This window comes from Hyaena hyaena, unplaced genomic scaffold (genome assembly GCF_003009895.1).
Source record: "Hyaena hyaena isolate Hyena2069 unplaced genomic scaffold, ASM300989v1 scaffold_54, whole genome shotgun sequence".
Lineage (NCBI taxonomy): Eukaryota > Metazoa > Chordata > Mammalia > Carnivora > Hyaenidae > Hyaena > Hyaena hyaena.
The window spans coordinates 1,727,642-1,747,135 of NW_024080685.1; the positions used below are offsets into that span (position 1 = coordinate 1,727,642).

Genomic DNA, 19,494 nt, shown 5'->3' on the forward strand with positions numbered 1-19,494 from the left:
TAATAAATACAAAAGCGTAATGATTAAGAAATCATTTAATATTGGGCTCAACTGCATAGATCAGAAAGCCTAAAATAAACGGCTTATAAAAGAAGTCCAAAGGTGAAGAGTACAGGGCTGATGTGGTAGCTCCACATCAAGGATTTAGACTCTTTCTTTCTTTCTCTTCCATCATTCTAGCACACACCTTCCAGATTCAGGGTCGGTTCATGGTCGGTCCACCAGTACGACTCCTGGAGATGCAGCCAAGTGTCAATAGTTTAGGCAACTGGAAAGGAGTAAAGACAGAGGGAGGAGAGGAGTGGCCCACATTTTCATCAGCTCCCTTCGAGAAGCCCTCTAGGAAATTCTACACATCACTCCTGCTCAAAGCTCATCAGACCGCATTGGCAGAACTCGGTCACGTGGCCAGCATTATCTTCAGGGAAACGTGGGAAATGTTATGTGTTGGCTAGACACAATGCCAGTCTGAATACCAGGGTTTTACAAAGGGAGAAGATGAGAACCAATAATGAGTAGGGTTTATGACAAAATGATTGACATAATAATTTGGATTAAAAAAAAATAACTCATTATTTTACTTCAGTGTCAGTTGGGTTAGTTTATGGTGAAAAAGAAATTTCACTTCCAAGCAATGTATTTACAGCAGAAATGGCCTGATTTCTAAAGGAAGTTGTGGTCTGATGATATTGCAGGGTAGGAAATTGTCAAACAGCTAAAAAAAAAAAAAAAGAAAGAAAGAAAGAAAAGAAAAGCAAGGAAAGAATTATTCCACATAGACTTTAGATGTGTAAAAACAAGAAATGCCCTGGAAATGTCATATTCCTGGAATCTGCAGTGTAAGCTATTTGAAACAAGACTTTAAAATAACAGAGTTCATTCCTGTTGCTTCATTGGTCTAAAATTTTTGAATTCAGGGCGTCTTGGGTGGCTCAGTGGGTTGAGTGCTGACTTAGGTTCAGGTCATGATCTCGTGGTTCGTGAGTTTGAGCCCCACATAAGGTTCTGTGCTGACAGCTCAGAACCTGGAGCCTGCTTTGGATTCTGTGTCTCCCTCTCTCTCTGCCCTGCCCCTGCTCATGCTCTGTCTCTCTTTCCAAAAATATAATTAAAAACATTTAAAAAGTTAAAAAATAGAAGAAATACCCTGGTCTTTGTACACTTATTAGAACTCCAGGTAAACAACTATCTTTTCAACCAAAGATAAACATTCTTAGTACTTCATATACTCTCAGAATGTTTCTATGCATGTTTATCTGCATAGACACATTTTAAATAATATATACATAAATATCTGTAAATACATTTTTATGAGTTTCACACTGTACACACTGTTTTGTTTTGTTAATGTTTTACATAATAGGTATCACATATTTATTTATTTATTTAAATTTTTAAATGTTTATTATTTTTGACAGAGACAGAGAGCAATTGGGGGAGGGGCAGAGAGAGAGGGAGAAACAGAATCTGAAGCAGGTTCCAGGTTCTGAGCTGTCAGCACAAAGCTCGACACAGGGTTCAAAACCAAGAACCATGAGATCATGACCTGAGCCCAAGTCAGACACCTAACTGACTGAGCCACCCAGGCACCCCTCACATACTTGTAAATGTTAATAACATATGTCTATAAAACTTTCCTTTCTTTCCTTGTTTTATTCTTAAAAATAATGGATTCTTTAAAAATGTAGACTGTTCTCTTCCCTTGTGTGTTTGTGTGTGTGTGTGTGTGTGAGACACTTCAAAATCTATGAATGTGGACATAAAGTTAGACTTTTAGGTTTTTCCAGGAAAATACCAGTAAAGTAATCATTTTGTGCAGACTGAAATATCGGGAAGGAAAATAAAAATGAAGCATATTTCATAAATTAGTATAGATGTATCCTCAAATATCCAAATTGAGCAAATGTAGAAACACAATATTTAACACAGAATTTGTAAAAGTTCTTATATCCTTAGCTATCTGACAGTTGCAATAACTTTTAAAAGTGTAAGCTGCATGACTTTTTCCAAAGACATAATTTTACACAAGAAATACCTTCAAAGTTTCTTTTTTTTTTTCCTATTTAAATACATGTAAGAATTTTAGTAAATACCATTTTTGAGATAGGACTGTTTGACCAAATTCATATTTCTTTTAAAAAATCCTTTAATTTTTTTTTTTCTGTCATGTAAGGAGCACACCCTCATCATTATATCACGATTAGCTCAGGCCAGTTGTATACTGTATTTCTAGGGAGACTGGAGGAGCATCTGACTTTGGCCCAGGTCATGACCTTGTAGTCCCTGAGTTCAAGCCTCATGTCAGACTCTGTGCTGACAGCTCAGAGCCTGGAGCCTGGAGCCTGCTTTGGATTCTGTGTCTCCCTCTCTGCTCCTCTCTCTCTCTCTCTCTCTCTCTTTCTCAAAAGTAAATAAACATTAAAAGAAGTTTTTTTTTTTTTTTTAAGGCCAGGTATTTCCTTATACCTAAGGAAGCTAAGTAGGTACTTCCTACTACAAGGTAGTGCTTGAGAATTGTGAAATTATTTAGCAATTTGATATTAAAACTATGTTCTTAGAATATTTGCTATCTCGAGATGTTAGCAAAACTAATGACTTTTGGAATTCCTATGGAAGGAAAGAAAGCTAGGAGTGAAATCACATCTTCTGCACACCGGACAAAATAATTTGGGAGTACATAAATCCAGGTTTAAGGCAAAAATATTGATTCCAGGAAGACTACTAAGGGACACACTTGATGTTTACAAGATTTATAACTCTATTGTGAATTCCTCTTTTTCTATGAGTCTACATTTGTCCATATTTTTCTATATGAACTTACGATTTTTTTTAAAATTATGGTCATGAAATTTCTGCACACACACTCAGAAAGTTCTGGAAGCATGGCATCCAAAAGCTAGTTTCTTTGTGGCCTAACCTATCCTTGCATAGGACAGACTGTACAGAAGTGGTTTATTCAACAATAAATAAATAAAGTCATTTATTCACTTACAAAATTTAAAAACACCTATTCTCATTGAACTTGAAACAAAAGCTTATTGTGTTCATGGGGAAATACAACAAAAATCTATACATAAGATAGACTAGCTTTGCTAAAACTGTATGGACATTTAAAAAGACTATCTAAATTCATAACAAGATTACATCAACTATAGGTTAATGATAATAGGATCACATAATTTTTAGAGGTATGAAAATGTAGTCAATTAAAAAAATTTTTTAAATGTTTATATATTTTTGATAGAGAGAGAGACAGACAGAGAGTGAGGAAGGGGAGGGGCGGAGAGGGAATCTGAAGCAGGCTCCTGGCTCTGAGCTGTCAGCACAGAGCTCGATGCATAGCTTAAACCCATGAACCGCAAGATCATGACCTGAGCTGAAGTCAGACACTTAACCGACTGAGCCACCCAGGTGCCCTTATTATTGACAATTTTTAAGTAATTATAAGGGAAATAGGAGCACTCAGAAACTAGGAAAAAGTGGTCATCACATAATTTTGAATGTGTGGTACCTGGAGGGATGAATTGTAAAATAAAATACAAAAAAATTTTTAGTAAGTAGAAACACACTAAGGAGAGATTAAATACAAAGAAAACATTTTCTGAAATAACTAATAAAATCAAGAATATCATTTTTTAATGACTATAATTGTTAGTCCATAAAAATCTTTCATACTTCAACCATCTGACTTCAATATATTAATTGCTGAAATAATAAAATGCCAAATATTAATCTGAAATCCTAAATTCATAAAGCATTGATAGAATATTCAAATTTGACATGTTTTCTAATTCAGTGTATGATAGTTACAGACATTCTGTTTTCTGATCTTATTACATTCAGACCGGAGTTAGTGAGAATCTGCAGTAACTTGGTATAGATATGATTCCATTTATGTGACAAATTGGTTTCTGAAAGCTATATGCAAAGTGAATGTTTTCTTTTTCATAGATTCAGATGCATTTTTATTCCACTAGAGTAGTTTCATATTTAAAGGAATTGTATTTGAATCAGTTTGTAACACGAGTTCCTCAGAGATAAATGTCTTCATTACACTTACATGCTTCCTGTTGAAATTCATTTTTCCATCCTTTACATTTCTGGCAAAATTTCCACGTACATGATTGTGCTATCCCACTAGTTTACACTCTCTCTGAATGTAACTTGACTTTTTTTTTTACTTATGTGTCCCCTACTGGAGTAGTTCTTAATTCTAAGTGCACATCAGAATTTTCTTGAAGGTTCTCTAAAAACAAAAAAAATACCATGCAGGCCTGCACCCCACACCAAACCTACCCAATCAAGAGAGGAGAATGGAGTGTATATTTAGAAAAGGCTCTTGGGTGATTCTGTTTATTTGACTTTTGGTTAAGAGCTGGAGACCTCTGATCAGCAGTGCTGAGAGGGTGTTTGAGAAGTGACAGGTGGAATGAATCCTTTTTTTTTTTAAATAATATTTATTTATTGTTGAGAGACAGAGTGCAGGCAGGGGAGGGGCAGAGAGAGAGGGAGACACAGAATCTGAAGCAGGCTCCAGGCTCTGAGCTAGCTGTCAGCATAGCGCCTTACATGGGGCTCGAACTCACAAACTGTGAGATCATGACCTGAGCTGAAGTAGGACATTCAATGGACTGAGCCACCCAGGCGCCCCTGTAATGAATTCTTGTGCAATGTCCCCAAATCCTCCATACTTTTGAGGCTCCTCCATTCAAGGCATCCATCTGTTCACCATCCCTCATTCTTCTTGTCTATGCTTATCTCTATCTCTCTTTCTTGTTCTTGCCTATCTCTGCTTTCCACAGTTGTTATTATCCCGTAAGCTACTCCTCTCCATTTTATCCTGCCCTGTTTCTTCTAGAGAGAAACTGTGACCTACTTAACTGTAGGGGCTACCTTGAATTTCCTTTTATCATCTGCTTCTACTATCCCAAGTCCTCTAGGTCACATATTTTATTTCCTTTCATCACTACCTAAAATTATTTTATGTATATTTTCCTTGCTTATTATATGTTTCTCCTTAATAGAATGCAAAGTCCTTAAAAACAAGAACATTATGACTTATCCAAAGTTTTATCCCCAGTGCCTGGAAGAGGATCTAGTTCTCAAAATGTATTTGATGAGTAAATGAACTACCTAGAGTGTTCGTTTCTCGTGTGTTTAAATGCAGTTAATTGTATGTTACATTTACCTAGTTCCTACTGTATCAAAATGTCTGCTGCTTTCAGTCCCATCTGCTAATTATTGCTCTGCAAAAGCCATCGTGTTAAGGTTTTAAAGGGCAAGTACTTTTATTTTACTAGTATGCCAAGGTACCCAGCAATCAAATTCATGTAAGGCCTGCTTTGAAGAAACTAGGAATTATATATTCTTTAGCATGGATAAATTCCAAGGTGAAAAGTAGAAGATTATAGACATCTAAATGGAGCTAATGCATTTGTTAATAATACAGTAAATGTTACTTATACATTAGAGAATTTCTTAATTTTAGTTGAGGGTTTCATGGGTTGACTCAGTGAAATGACCATGATATAATACTTACTCAGCCTGAAACTCAGATCAATTATACGAACAAACACATAATTATTCTTTGGTTCTATAGCACACCTTTTAGCAGAGTCAAAGTGAGTTTGTTTCTTCTCTACATATAAAATATTATCAGGATCTGGATACTAGGCTTCAAAGTGAGTGGCTGGCTGGGAGCCTTGGCCCATAGAGCTGCCCATAGTCTCAAAGTAAGCGTGGGAACCATCAACTGTTCAGTATAATGAAGAGTAGCTACTTGAATTCTACTTGAATTTCTTGAAATTGTTCCTCCTTGTCTCTGCTTAGCGTGCAGAATGTAGAGGATCCGACACTACGCAGGGTAGGTTTCCTTCTCGTGAGTCAATTCCAGCATGCTGTGAGTCACCAGGGGTGCTACATTGTGATGCAATCATTATGACGCCCCATGGTACCCTATGATGGACCATAAAATGTTCAAAATGGTTAGTGTTCATGTGAAGTAGGTACAAAGTTCATGGGCTTGAAAATACTGAAGGAGATTATTTCACTTGCTCTGTGAGTAGTTCCATTTATAAGAGTCACTTGGTTTTTCAATGTGATTAATAGAATGTAACTATCGTAATGCCAAGGCTAATAATAATAGCTGCCATTTGTTGATCCCTCCACAGATGCTAGGTCTTGGATTGCTTGCATATGTATCTTATCTCATTCGATCTGCTTAACAGAAGGTAGGTAGCTTTGTTTTTATTTTCAGATGAGGAACCGGAGTCATTCAAATATTTGATGGTTGAGTATGTGGTGGAATGTGTATATGAATCCCCGGCTGGTGTGAATTTAAAGCTCATACTAATCACTAGCTATCTGCCCCTATAATTCTATGTTACATCCCATTCCAACGGAAATCGTCACCCTCTCCACGTTTCCAGCTGGAAAAAGACTAACCAACTTGCAGTGTGAAGAGCTCACCTTCACTTCTAAGTGAACCGTTTCTGAGGACACATGTGCACAACTCGCCTTTGTCCCACTTAAGAAGAAAGAGTAAGGGAAAGAGAACGATGGGACAAGAACAAAATCGAAGCCTGAGAGAAGAGCAGCGCCGCAGCCTGAACTCTCAACAAAATCACTGCCATCTTTTGAAATCGGTGGGCAAGGCTCTGAATCTGTCTGAATCAGAATCTTTGCATCCAGTGACAAAGATGACCGTGCAGGTCCCTGCTTCACCCTGGGATGGGCAGTGTCAGCTTCCTAGTCTTATTTTCCATTCTTGGGCATACTTTGCCAACAGATATTCTCTCTATTTAAACTTTCTGCTGGGAAGGACATTGTGGAGGGGGTGGGAGGCAAACTAAACCACATCCTTGTCTCCCATGGCACTCCGAATCCTTCTTAGCATCTGACCTAATAGAATTACTTTTCTGGCCCACACCACCCTGAGCTTCTGGAGAGCAGGGAGGGGTGATCAGTTAATCGCTCTCTTTACTGCCCCCGCCCCCCCACACAAAAAATTAAAACAAGTGGATGACACAAAATATACTCTCAACAAATGTTGACTAGGGGAGAAGGCATGAGTCATGATTGTCTATTTCATCCTACTAAACGTATGGTATTATTTAGCCTACTACCTCCACATGCCATTAAAACGTGAGTAGCTTTCAAAAAGTCTCCCAAAATTAGGATAGATGCACTGTGATCCACACTCTGAAAAGGGCTGTTTTACTGGAAGAATCAAGGAAGAGAGACATATCTTCAGGACAGGGAACCAGTTAGAGAGAGAGAACAATGCTTCTATTTTTTTTTCCAAGTCCAGGAAAATCCAGTTCTGGAGTTGTGTCTACATCAAAGTTAGTCGAATTGACCCCCTTCATTTTTTCTTCTTATGGGGATTAACTGCCCTCCCAGATCCTAGCTGGGTCCTCAAAGCTGGTGGTTTTATCCTGGGATTTGCGGTACACAGGCTTGGGTACCTTCTTCATTTAAATGCCAATACTCTCCCAGCAGAGGTTATTCCTTAGGACCAAGTATTGTTCTTCTCAGAAGCTCTCTTTACAAAGATCGGTTTACTCTAAATGCCTTTATCAGAGTGGAGAGAGGTTTTAGAGTCAGAGGAACTTAAATCCATCTGGCTTCTGCCATAACCAGATGTGTCCCATCCTCCTTGTAAAATAGGGAAAAATGATTCTTAACCAGCCAGGGTACTGACCGAGATGGTGCAGGTAATCCTTGAAGCGTGCAGTTCGGCAATAACAGATGGTCAATAAATCCTCATTTTGACAAGGCCCTTGGGACACAGACAAATGGGAGGGGAGATGATTTGAAATTCTGGCCGCTTTCCAGCAGTGGGTAAGAAAGGGCTCTCGGTTGAGAAAAGGGCCCGTCATAAACAAAGCCGCTCCTCATTAGGGGGCGCTCTCTCTAGTCATTTAATGAACTTCATAGTCCCTGTTAAAAGGCATCGGGCTCTCCTTGTTAAGTCACTCTTAGTCTTAAAGTACTTTTACATCTTAATATGGAGCCTTTCTAATCAATCCCTGCCATTTGTAGTATTAGGATCAACCAAAGTCTATACGGAGGTTTTTCAGGAGGTTGGAAAAAGTGGGACTTCCGACGGTCAGGTATTAGCTCTCCAGCTCGACTCCTACTCTCGAATGTGGAGCGGGCGTGTTCCCAGCTCGCAGCTAGGGTTTAATTTCCATTTCCTCCCCGTGGCTCTCCGCGCTCCAGGGAGGTGGGGCGCCTGCCATCCGCGTGTGGTTTTGGGGTAGTACCCTCTTCTGGTGCGGCCGCCCGCCTCCACCCACGGCCGCGGCCGTGACGTCACGGCCTGGCCTATAAAGCGGCAGGTGCGCGCCGCGCCTCCGGAACGTTCGCACACCTTTGGCCCGCGCCCGTGTCGGAGCCCAGGGATCCCGGCGCGAGCTCTAGGCGCTCTCCCAGCGCCCGAGCCCGGCCGGGCGGCGAGCACAGCCGCGCACTCCCTCCCGTCCCCTCTCTCTCCCGCCACCTCCCGTTCCAGCCGCGACTCCCCGCCGAGTTGCCCCAGAGACCGCGACGCCGCCGCCGCGCCGAGGGACCAATGAGAGCCCCGCTGCTGCCGCCGGCGCCCGTGGTGCTGTCGCTCCTGATCCTGGGCTCAGGTGAGGGCATCCCGGCTCCGAACTGCGGGCCTGCGCTTCTCCCACGGCGGGAGGCGTCCGCGGCAGCTCCCTCCCTAAGGTGATTGCCGAGGAGGAGGAGGAGAAAAGCGGGCAGGTGCCTCTGATGTCCCAGGTCAGGAAGAGGGTGCCAGAGAGTCCCTGAATTTTTGCTTTAGTCCACCTGGAGGAGACTTCAGGGATCCTGTGGTCCAAGTCCTACCTTTTACAGATAAAGAAACCGAGTCCAAAAAGGCGAGGTGATTTCCGCAGATCTTAGAGTAGTTAAATCCTGGACCCAGAGCGCTGCCTCCTGTCTACATTCTCCGTCTCCTCTGTCGAGTGACTGTACCTTCACCTTCCCAGAGGGCCTCACAACGTCCCAGGTAGAAGTAGAAGCACCACCCTGTTGCTGTTTCGGTGAGACCTGAAAGATACAGCAGGGGCCTGAAACTTGAGGCCCTGAATCTAACCTTGTCCCCCCAGTTTCTTCCCTAGGTAGGGACAAGAATAATGAAACAATGACAGTACGAGTCATTACTATCAAAGAGCGTTGATGTTGTGTTACGTTTACATGTGTGACCTTTTTAAAAATGAGACGACGTGTTAAGACAGTTTGATACTCATATCTAGAACCCATCCATGCAAATGGGTCATTCTGGCAAACACTAAGGCGTTGGGCATGTGAAGCGATGGGACTCTATGCATTACCTGTTCCGTAATTAGATGAACTTGTCCATTTGGCAGCATTATTTAGTGTGGAAGGCAATGGAGACTATCTGTGGAAAAGAAAACCTCGATGAAAGAGGCTCTGTAAATTGGAGCAGCTGAGTTTGCTTGTTGGCAAAATGTGAAGATGCTTTCATAAGTGACTCAATCCCAAACAATAGCACATGTGCAATAACAGCTTTGATATCAGAAGATAAACATTTCTCCTGAACGCAGCTGACTGGTGAGAAAAGCACTCACTCTGCTTTACCTTTTCTTTTCTCTCCTTGTTCTTTCTCCCACAGCCCATTATGCTGCCGGTTTGGATGTCAACGACACCACCTCAGGCAAAGGGGAACCATTTTCTGGGGACCACAGTGCTGCTGGATTTGAGGTCACCCCAAGGAATGGGGTGTCCTCAGGAAGGGAGATTTCCCCTGTGAGTGAAATGACTTCTAGTAAGGAACTGTCCTCGGGGATCGACTATGATTATGCAGAAGAGTATGATAACGAACCACAAATATCTGGTTATATCATAGATGATTCAGTCAGAGGTGAGTGGAGGATAAGGCAAAAACATAGCCTAGAAGATGTGTGTGTATGTATGAGCAAAGCTCATAAAAGAAAAGCCATTCCCTGGATCTTGGAGTGGTTTTCTTGTGTGCATGTGTGTTGCATATCCCTTGGGGAAGCTTCCACCTGAGATGGAAGGAGCTGTGTGTGGGTACATCTGATATGTCTGGAGCTCTAAAAGTGGTTAATGTCTGTTTAGTCTGCTTTACAAGTAGGAATTGTTAGCATTTTACAAAGATGTTGACTGGAGAAGGTGGTTTTGTCCAAGGTTCCATAGCAAGCTAGCAGTTGAGCGAGAATGAGAATGCCACTGTTTGAGGACACCCTATGCTCTTTCCCACCGGCCACACAGCCTCCATGCTGAGCGGCAGGCATGGAAATCAACCAGCTGCCAACTTCTGTGGCTACTCCCCTCCACTAGGCTTCCCTAAATACCTGCATTTTAACACAAATAAGGGAACAGAACAAAGTAGTGGGGAAGGAGCAATTGGACATTAGCCTTTAAGTCCTGGTGACTTTAAGTCCTGGTGACTCTAAGTAACTGGTGATTCTAAAACACAACAACAATAATAATATAACCTTCTGGAAATATTAAAGAGCAAATATGCATGGATTTCAAATTGCTAAAGTCATGATTTAACCCCAGATTCCATGTGTTAGTTAAATAATAATGACCCACAGTTTTGTTCTCTTTTGCTATTATCTGATCTTTAAAAAAGAACATCCCGCTATGGAGGCAGGACATAATGCCCCTTCTCTCCTGACCTTAGTTTCCCTGACTTCTCCCCCTCTGTCTGCCTCCCAGACCCGGTGAAGGGACAGCAGGTGATACCACAGGGACAGTGCCTGGGTTTAAGCGACAAGTGGGAAAAGCTTTAGGAAACACTCCACTTGACCCCTTGCTCAATAACTTGTGCTTTTATGTGAGGTGGGGAAGAGGTTCCCTTTATACTTCTTTTTGGAGGGGTAAGATTAGAAACTGTTCTCTTAAAGATGTTTCAAGCCATTGACATTTCAAAAGGCCAAATAAACTGTTAGCAGTGAAACTGACTAGTGCCTTGTGAAATACAGGGAAACTGATGGTTGAGCTCCTTTGAAAGGCTGTTGAACCGCTGGGGTTGATGTCTGTTGCAGCACTTCAGCATTGTCTCTGTCTACAATTTGCAACATATCTGATAATGTGCACCATATCTGATAATGTGCTGTAATATTCATTTAAAGTGTTTTCTGTTAGAGGACTTATTCTAACTTGTGCTTATTTATCATCAAAGGTTCAATATAAAAATTGCATAAGCGGTTACACTTCGCTCCTAATTTGACTATTATTGTGTCATAATAACCTGCTAAAATCCTCATAATATTTGTTTGTTGCTTCCTTAATCACAGGGTTCTATCTCTGATACCCTTCCCTATATTTCTAATGTTTTCTGTTTAATGGGACATTATGCAGGACCAGTATGACTAATGGTATTATGACATTATGGCATTTTTCCTCCTTTCACTAGGTTATGTTTGCTATACTTGCTTAGGTAAGCCTGTGCAGGTACTGATACAACAAAACACGCATCTCCAACATGAATGCTCCTCCTTCCCATATTTAGTATGTGGGTAAACTATGCCCTGAATGGCAATAACACTGAATGAATGTTGCTGTAGATCAAAAGAGTTAAGATGAATGAATCTCTGAAGCATATCAAGTACAAATATTTCTGGATTCCTATTTTTTTCAAATAGATTGACCACAGAGATGAGCCCCATATAATTCATAATTAGAATCCGTCATAATCTGGGAGTTGGAGAAAATTGATTAATTCTAATATAATTCTGTTTTTTCCACCCTCAAGTAACACGCAGTAATTCTCCACTATGATAATGGGCACAAGACTGAGATGCATAAATAAAATCATATAAAGCCCGAGGTTAATCAGTAGTTTTGACCTATCCAAGAGAAAACATAGGATGGGGGAATGCCAGGTTTTGATACCTCAGCAATGTCATTCTCTAGCTGCATGTCCCAGGGCACATAACTCGTCCTCATTCAGCTTCAGTTTCCTAATCTATATCACCTGGATAACAATGCATTCAACTGTGATCTGAGTTTAATCAAATTAATGCTCATTACCAAGAACTTGGTTTGTATAAGAAATTCAAGAAGTGTGCAAGGTATTTCCTAGATTTTTTTAGAGACAGGTAAATACTAGTAATAATACTGGTACAAATAAATTCAAAATCTGTTTCTGAACTAATAAAATAATGAGGAGGTTCAGATTTTTAAGTGCCACACCACTCAGATATTCTCTTTAACCAATTATTATGTATGAATTTGGGTTAAATAATGAGAAAAATGATTATCATCTCCATGAGCTCTCACTGCTAGGACTTCTTTCATGTCTCCAAAATGATATGCAAGATGAAGAGAGACTGCTGTCAATAAATCATATTTATTTTTTTTAGTTGAACAGGTAGTTAAGCCCATGAAAAACAAAACAGAAAGTGAAAAAACTTCAGATAAACCCAAAAGAAAGAAAGGAGGCAAAAATGGAAAAAACAGAAAAAACAGAAAGAAGAAAAACCCGTGTGATGCAGAATTTCAAAATTTCTGTATTCATGGCGAATGCAAATATATAGAACACCTGGGAGCAGTAACATGCAAGTAAGTTTTCTAAACTTAAAAAGAAATCTATGTTTATAACGCTAGGTCTGAACCGCCTAGATGCAGAAAACCATTTATTTCTCCAGTGTCAAGGGTCTGTAAGTTTTTTCTTAAAGGACCAGCTGGCAAATAATTTAAGCTTCTCTGGTCCAGATTATGTATGTACTTACAATTAAAATGTAACCATTTAAAAAATGTAATCATTTTAAACCTGGTAACCATCCTTGGCTTTTTTTTTTTTACACACTGTAAAATAAAAGCCTGGCAAATGGCCATATTTGACCTATTGGCTACAGTTTGCTGACCCCTGGTTTTATAATATACAAAGCAAAATAAATAAAAATATACAAAAGGTTTAAAAAACCTTTTAGTACCTAAAGATACTCCTCACATATGTTCTGTCCTCCCTGCCCTCAAAAGCCACTAGCACATTAAATGATAGTGGAATGTATTCTGTGCATAACAAGTCACTGAACTCATCAGTTGGTCATAAAAGGAGCACAAAGAATGAGAAGGTGTGTCTTCCTGGAATATCACACCCAAACTAATCTCAACTTGTTCTTATGCTAATAGATCTTTGGCCTGAATGCATTCTCATTGAAATACGAATCTAATCGATGGCATGCCTTTTTTTTTTTTTTTGAGTGTTATAATTAAGTGCTAAAATATATAGAATGCTTTCAGTTATTAATTTCTGAATGTGGGTTGTTTCCAGATGCCATCAGGATTACTTCGGTGAGCGGTGTGGGGAAAAGTCCATGAAGACCCACAGCACAGTCGACGGTGATTTATCAAAAATCACTTTAGCCGCCATAGCTGCCTTTGTGTCTGCCGTGAGCTTCACAGCCATTGCTGCTGTTATTACAATCCAGTGAGTATGGCATAACTTAAAGATTCCTAATAAAATGATAGCAGCTTGGTTTATTTTCAGTGTGCTATCACAAGGTACTAGATCCTATTTTAGCTGAATTCTTCTACGGGTGACATGGAATCCTTGGTCGTATGTTTACACTTCACTAACAGAGATGACAGAACTAGGTCAAAATTTCTATTACTTGGGCCACCATTGAAACTTCATATGTAAAGTTCTTTTTCAAAAAGCCTAGAAATTTTTTGAACTTAAAAACGGATGGTTGTGTTTCATGTCCTATTGGAACTCATGGCTACTTCCTATTGGTATCCATCCACTATGAATATCTTTAAGCTTCAGGAAGCTTCCCAGAGTCTAATGAAAGCCTGGTTCTGGTTCACAGTAGGTTGTCAGAGATTCTGCGTTGGCACTAAAAATCACAAAAAGCTTCAAACCAGGAGCCAAGCAAAGATACATCTGCCTTTGTTAAAATGCAGAATTTGGAGTTAGAAATGTCATAGCGTGGCTCTGATTTGCATAGAGCTTATGCCTACTTTGTAATTGTCAAAGGTAATATGGGAACTCAATTACTAAAAAAGAAAGAGAAAGAAAGAAGGAAGGAAGGAAGGAAGGAAGGAAGGAAGGAAGGAAGGAAGGAAGGAAGAAAGGAAGGAGAGAAAGAAAGGAAAGAAAGAAAAGAAAGATTTCCTCCACATGGGCGTGGTGTAGGAAGCAGAGACAATTCGGTTACTGTCTACTCCTGCAGTATCTGCCCTGTGCTCATAATAACAGATCATCACACTTCATGACCAATGAATGTTAGAAGTAGACTGTTCCTGGTAGTAGGCACTGGTGGGTATGTCAAAATGGCATTGTCTGTCAGACAGAAGTCACTGAATGAAGGAAGCTGGAGGAGGGCGTGAATGGCTCTATAATGACTCATGTGCTACTAGAGCTTGGGAAAAGCACTAGACTCATTATTCTAATTTTAGGTCTTGGTAAATTACTTTAACAACTGGACTGTGTGCATGATCTACCACTCCTGCCATTCAGAAAACAAGGAGTTATCTTCTGCCATTGTTTACTATTATTTAAGATGCAGATTAGATAATGATAAAAAAGACACATAAAAAACTGTTTTATGATGCACATAGAGTTTGATGTGTGACTTAAATTTGTTTTACACACCCTGGAAATTATTTTGATCTGTTAGCACCTCAAGCCAGTTATGCAAATGTGTTCAGGAAAAATATTCTCAGACAAATCATTATTGTTTGACAGAGAAAGATGGAAGGGAAAAAAATAGCCAGATAGGAAAGATGTTTTGAAATAATTATTTAAACTTGTGGTTGTTTAGGGTGAAATATTTAATACTCCTTTGGAAAAGTATGGAAAAATTTTTGTCATGTTGGCACTCTTAAAAGTAAGCAGTGACTTTTCTCCCATATTCTGGTGTTTGAAACATATATCAAACACTAGCCCAAGCCACAATTTGCCCTTTTTTCAGCATTGAATTTTTTCCCAAACATCATGTCAAAGTTTTTACGATTTTAGTAGGAACAGTTAGTAGATGGATTAAAGACCTACCCAAAAGAGAATTTCTTGTACAATACCAAGACATTTCTAAACAATTGAATTTTAATAGAAAGTAACAATAAATAAATCTAAAAGGAAGTATTTGTTATATTTAGGCATAAAGAAAACCCAACTTGTTTTGTAAGCTTGTTTGAAAAAAATCTAACCATTTCAGTTAATTTGTACACGTGTAAAGTCCTTCCCTGGTAAAACTCTACCATCTTTTTCTTTCTCCATTTGCACATGGTAATTGTGCTAAGTGTTGAGGAAAAAAAGAATGAGACCTTGCCATTTGCAACAACATGAATGGACCTAGAGGGTATAAGGCTAAGTGGAAGTCAGACAAAGAAAGACAAATACCACAGGATTTCACTTATATGTGGAATCTGAAAAACATAACAAATGAACAAACCAACAAAAAGCAGAAATAGACCCATAAATAGAGAGAACAAACTGGCAATGCCAGAGGGGAGGGAATGGGGACATGGGCAAAGTGGGTGAAGGGGAGTGGGAGATACAGGCTTGCAGGTACAGGGTGAACAAGTCATGGGAATGAAGGGCACAGCACAGGGAATATAGCGATGGTATTGTAAAAGTGTTACATGGTGACAGATGGTAGCTACGCTCGTGGGGAGACTAGCATAATGTATAGACTTGTTGAATTGCTAATATTGTGTGTCAGCTATTAAACACACACACACACACACACACACACGAATGTGTTCTCTGCCTTTTGAAAGTTTGTGTCTCAAGGTATATCTGTTTAAATCTCAGTACTCTGGGAATATGTTCATATAAAGTCACCATGAACACCCTCTTGAAAAGAACAGTTGTAAAATATTTTAGAGCTGGGTTTAAGTTTTGGTTTGGTGCATAATACAGCATAACGGTCTAGAGGGACTCACAGAAAGGAATTCCCTGTACTCACAAAAACCCCAGTCAAAATGGAGATGAGTAGAACTTTGATGACCGTAGAATATCTTGTTCTCTGAAGGCTTCGAAAACGATACTTCAGGGAATATGAAGGAGAAGCTGAAGAACGAAAGAAACTTCGACAAGAAAATGGAAATGCACATGCCATAGCATAGCTGAAGGTAATGAATGATAAAGGTTTGGGTTTAAACTTTAGATCATATCCTATGATTTTGAAAAACTACAGCATCTATTATCTCAAGGAAAGTGAGGAAAGTAACTGTCCTCAATTATGGAGACACTTTGAACATTGACCACATGAAAGTCTTGTTTTTGAGCATGAGATGGGTTCACTAGTGAGAAAGGGCTATGTCCTTAGTATCCTAAGAGATGTAAAGACGAGGCAGACACAGATCCTCTTCTCAAAGTTAGTGTTTAATAGATAGAAAATAGTATAAGGAACCAGAATGCTAGGGCCAGTGAGCTGTGTCATACTGAAGGGAACATGGGGAGTGAAGGAGAAAATGGAAAATATAAAGTGTTGACCATGGGGTGTGTGTAGGGAGCAGGGCAGGATGTTGTATGTAGGCATTGGAAGTGAGCCTCAAAAGACTGAAGAGATTGGGATAAGCAATTATGAAGGGAGAAGAAGATTAATACTATGAGATGGACGCGGTCCTAAGAGATGTAAAGATGAGACAGACACAGATCCTCTTCTCAAAGAGATTAATGTTTAGTAGATAGAAAAATGGCCTCGTTCAGATGGGTGTTGGAGAGGAGGTTGGAATGATAGGTTGAACTCACGCGGTGGAGAGCCAAGTCAGCTGCACAACCACAAACATAAGAAAGTGGCAAGAACAGGATGAATATCCTTTTAAAGACAGGAAATTGGAAGGGGGAAGGCGGTACAAATTTGCGAGATATCTTGGTTAAGATATATTATAGTTCTTGTTCATATTTTGTGTGTGTGTGAAGAGGTAGAGTTTAGCACATTGTAGGAAAGGTGAGGAACTATATAGAGAGGAATGTTTTATTCATCACTAAAGTGGACAGCTAAAGAGGAAGAGGAGGCAATGAGATGGAGGATACATTTAAAATTGGTCAGGAGAGGGGCACCCTGGTGGCTTAGTCGGTTAAGCGTCCGACTTTCGCTTGGGTCATGATCTCGCAGTTCGTGGGTTCGAGCCCCGCGTCGGGCTCTGTGCTGACTGCCAGCTCAGAGCCTGGAGCCTGTTTCAGTCTGTGACTCCCTCTCTCTCTGACCCTCCCCTGCTCACGCTGTCTGTCTGTCTGTCTCTCTCTCTCTCTCTCTCCTAGAAATAAATAAAACATTTAAAAATAAATAAATAAATAAATAAAATAAAATTGGTCAGGAGAAGGAACTCCATTTGCTCAGACATTTCCGAAAGATGTCACATCCTTAAATCATCGATACTCTACCTTCATAGGTTTAAGAATCACTTGAGATGCCATTTAAATATGCATATTCCTAAGCCAAACCTTAAATCTCCTGCCATCCAGTAGTTCTCTTTTTAGTGAACACTGCAGCTGCTTGGAGAAACACTAGGCTTGGCATTGGTTGAGCACAAGTATTGTGTTCTGAGCCTATTCCAGAATTAGTATGCTAGCTCAGTAACTCATGAAATAGCTAATTACCCACACCAGTGCTATACTCAGTACTTACTGCAGCGAAATTTATTATTGTATTGATCTTTGGCTAAGACCATCAACATGAATAAAGGTAACTTTTGGTTCTTTAGTGCAACTGAGATCTCTCAAACTAGGTCTGAAATGACTTTTGGAAAAGGAATATGCTTGCCTGGCACATAGGGGCTGCTATTAACTCGTAGCTACTATTATTATGCCCTTGGTACTAATTATCCCAAATTAACTGTATATCGCAAATACACTATGCCACTTAATCTTTTTAATTATGTCACTGCACAGATTTGGTTAGGAAAACGAATTCCCGTGAGTGTTGATTTTTATTAAGCAGAATTTGATGAAACAGCTTTCAGCATATGCAGTCCTCCACCTAAGTAGGCCCGTAACCAAAGGAGGTGTGAAAGTGGAATTCAAGTCCAAGTGATGGTCTGTCTCTGAAAAGCTCTTAGCATTTTTCACAAGACATTCGAAATAGACAGAAATTTTGATCCCTGATTTTTTGGATATTTTCTTAAAGCTCTATTAAAATAGATCTTATCTCTAATATTTTATTTTATTTTTGAACAGGGTATCGGATCGGAGTCACTGCCAAGTCACAACCACAAGTGACGAGTTGGTTCCTCTTTTCAGTGGATTATAAGAAAACAGAACCTTTTCGTTCTGATGGTTTTAAACTTTGAATTGTCGCTTTTTATGCTAAGTCTTATTTCTGTACATAAAGATGCATGGAGATAAAAAGTATTTTTTCAAGTTGTAAATAATTTATTTAATATTTAATGGAAGTGTATTTATTTTACAGCTTATTAAACTTTTTTAAGCAAAGAGATTGAGAGTTTGAATATTAGTTTTGAGATTGCAAGACTGTAGGGTACTTTTCTCCTAACACTTAGTTGATCATTTCGAAAGAAGTTCCTTCTATTTTTTCCTATTTTCATATTATTCTCCAAAGCTTACTTCTTTTCTTAGAAATCACTCTTGGGGAGCCTGGGTGGCTCAGTCATTTAAGCCCCCGGCTTGGGCTCAGGTCATGATCTCGCAGTTTGTGGGTTCGAGCCCTGCATCAGGTTCTGTGCGAACAGCTCAGAGCCTGGAGCCTGTTTCAGATTCTGTCTCCCTCTCTCTCTGCCCCTCCCCCACTCATGCTCTTGTGTGTCTCAAAAATAAACTATTAAAAAAAAAAAGAAATCACTCTTAATGGAAAAACTATAAACTATAGTCATTTAATGCTCCCACAAACACTAATATCCCAAACCAACCTTTCTTATTCCATGTAGAACTTACTCCAACTCCCAGTAATTTAAAAACTTCTAAGATCAATGTGTAGCATTGTCTCTCTGTCACAGCATACACAGATATTAGAAAAGAAAGAAAATCCAATGCCCAATCTGGCAAATAAAATAAGTGGGAAGATTGCAAATGTGGCACTTCAAGAGAATCAGGAAGTATTAAGAGACTTTTTTCTCTAATATCATGACATGAATCTATAAAGCACTAAAACCCATTCCTTTTCCTCCCATTGCTAATTTTTTTAAACATTATCTTAAACTAACACATGTGCTTCTGTGGTGAGTGCTCCTTCAAGAGCATAAATTCCTTCAAATGACCCAGACTTTGGTTATTGGGGCTGGCCAACTAAGTTACCTGCATGCAAGGCAAAACGAGCTAACCTTTATATGTATGGGGAATATTTTGAGGAAATTAGCCAATAAGTATAATTCCAGCAATCATCCCAGAGTTTCATGAATGAAAAGTGCCTAAAGCAGAAATACTTCCATTTCTCTCTAGCATACCATTCTCCAAATCCTTGTCCAGTGATCATCTAACCCACTGGTTCCCAGCCTCAACCTGCACATTATCACATGAGTTTCAGGTGTCTAAATGCCTAGCCCTCTGTCCCAAAGCTTCCAGTTTAAAAGGACTAGTGT

At 39.6% G+C, this 19,494-nt stretch overlaps 1 protein-coding gene and 1 long non-coding RNA gene across 3 annotated transcripts; one reads left to right on the forward strand and one right to left on the reverse strand.

The window, feature by feature from the left end:
* Nucleotides 1–17: 17 nt before the first annotated feature.
* LOC120231053 lies at nt 18–5,883 on the reverse strand. The gene is made up of 2 exons (XR_005528252.1): nt 5,605–5,883; nt 18–268 (listed from the first exon to the last, which is right to left on the reverse strand). It is a non-coding gene; the product is annotated as an uncharacterized LOC120231053 (long non-coding RNA).
* A 106-nt stretch (nt 5,884–5,989) lies between these two features.
* Nucleotides 5,990–18,343, forward strand: AREG (amphiregulin). Of its 2 annotated transcripts, XM_039230931.1 has the most exons (8): nt 5,990–6,057; nt 6,171–6,230; nt 8,516–8,636; nt 9,647–9,895; nt 12,369–12,567; nt 13,283–13,438; nt 15,987–16,086; nt 18,137–18,343. In XM_039230931.1, exons 3-7 carry the CDS (start codon nt 8,576–8,578, stop codon nt 16,078–16,080), a joined length of 759 nt encoding a protein of 252 aa, XP_039086862.1. In that variant the 5' UTR covers nt 5,990–6,057; nt 6,171–6,230; nt 8,516–8,575; the 3' UTR covers nt 16,081–16,086; nt 18,137–18,343. The 2 variants fall into 2 exon arrangements, with proteins under 2 accessions (XP_039086862.1, XP_039086863.1); XM_039230932.1 differs by lacking the exons at nt 5,990–6,057; nt 6,171–6,230 and having other exon boundaries at nt 8,376–8,636.
* The last annotated feature ends 1,151 nt before the right edge of the window (nt 18,344–19,494 follow it).

Excerpts from the sequence above, each read along its gene's own strand:
- AREG (XM_039230931.1), top strand. The coding sequence starts at position 8,576 with ATGAGAGCCCCGCTGCTGCCGCCGGCGCCCGTGGTGCTGTCGCTCCTG. Across the intron at positions 8,637-9,646 it reads GCTCCTGATCCTGGGCTCAG|CCCATTATGCTGCCGGTTTG; the intron begins GTGAGGGCATCC and ends TTTCTCCCACAG. Across the intron at positions 9,896-12,368 it reads CATAGATGATTCAGTCAGAG|TTGAACAGGTAGTTAAGCCC; the intron begins GTGAGTGGAGGA and ends TATTTTTTTTAG.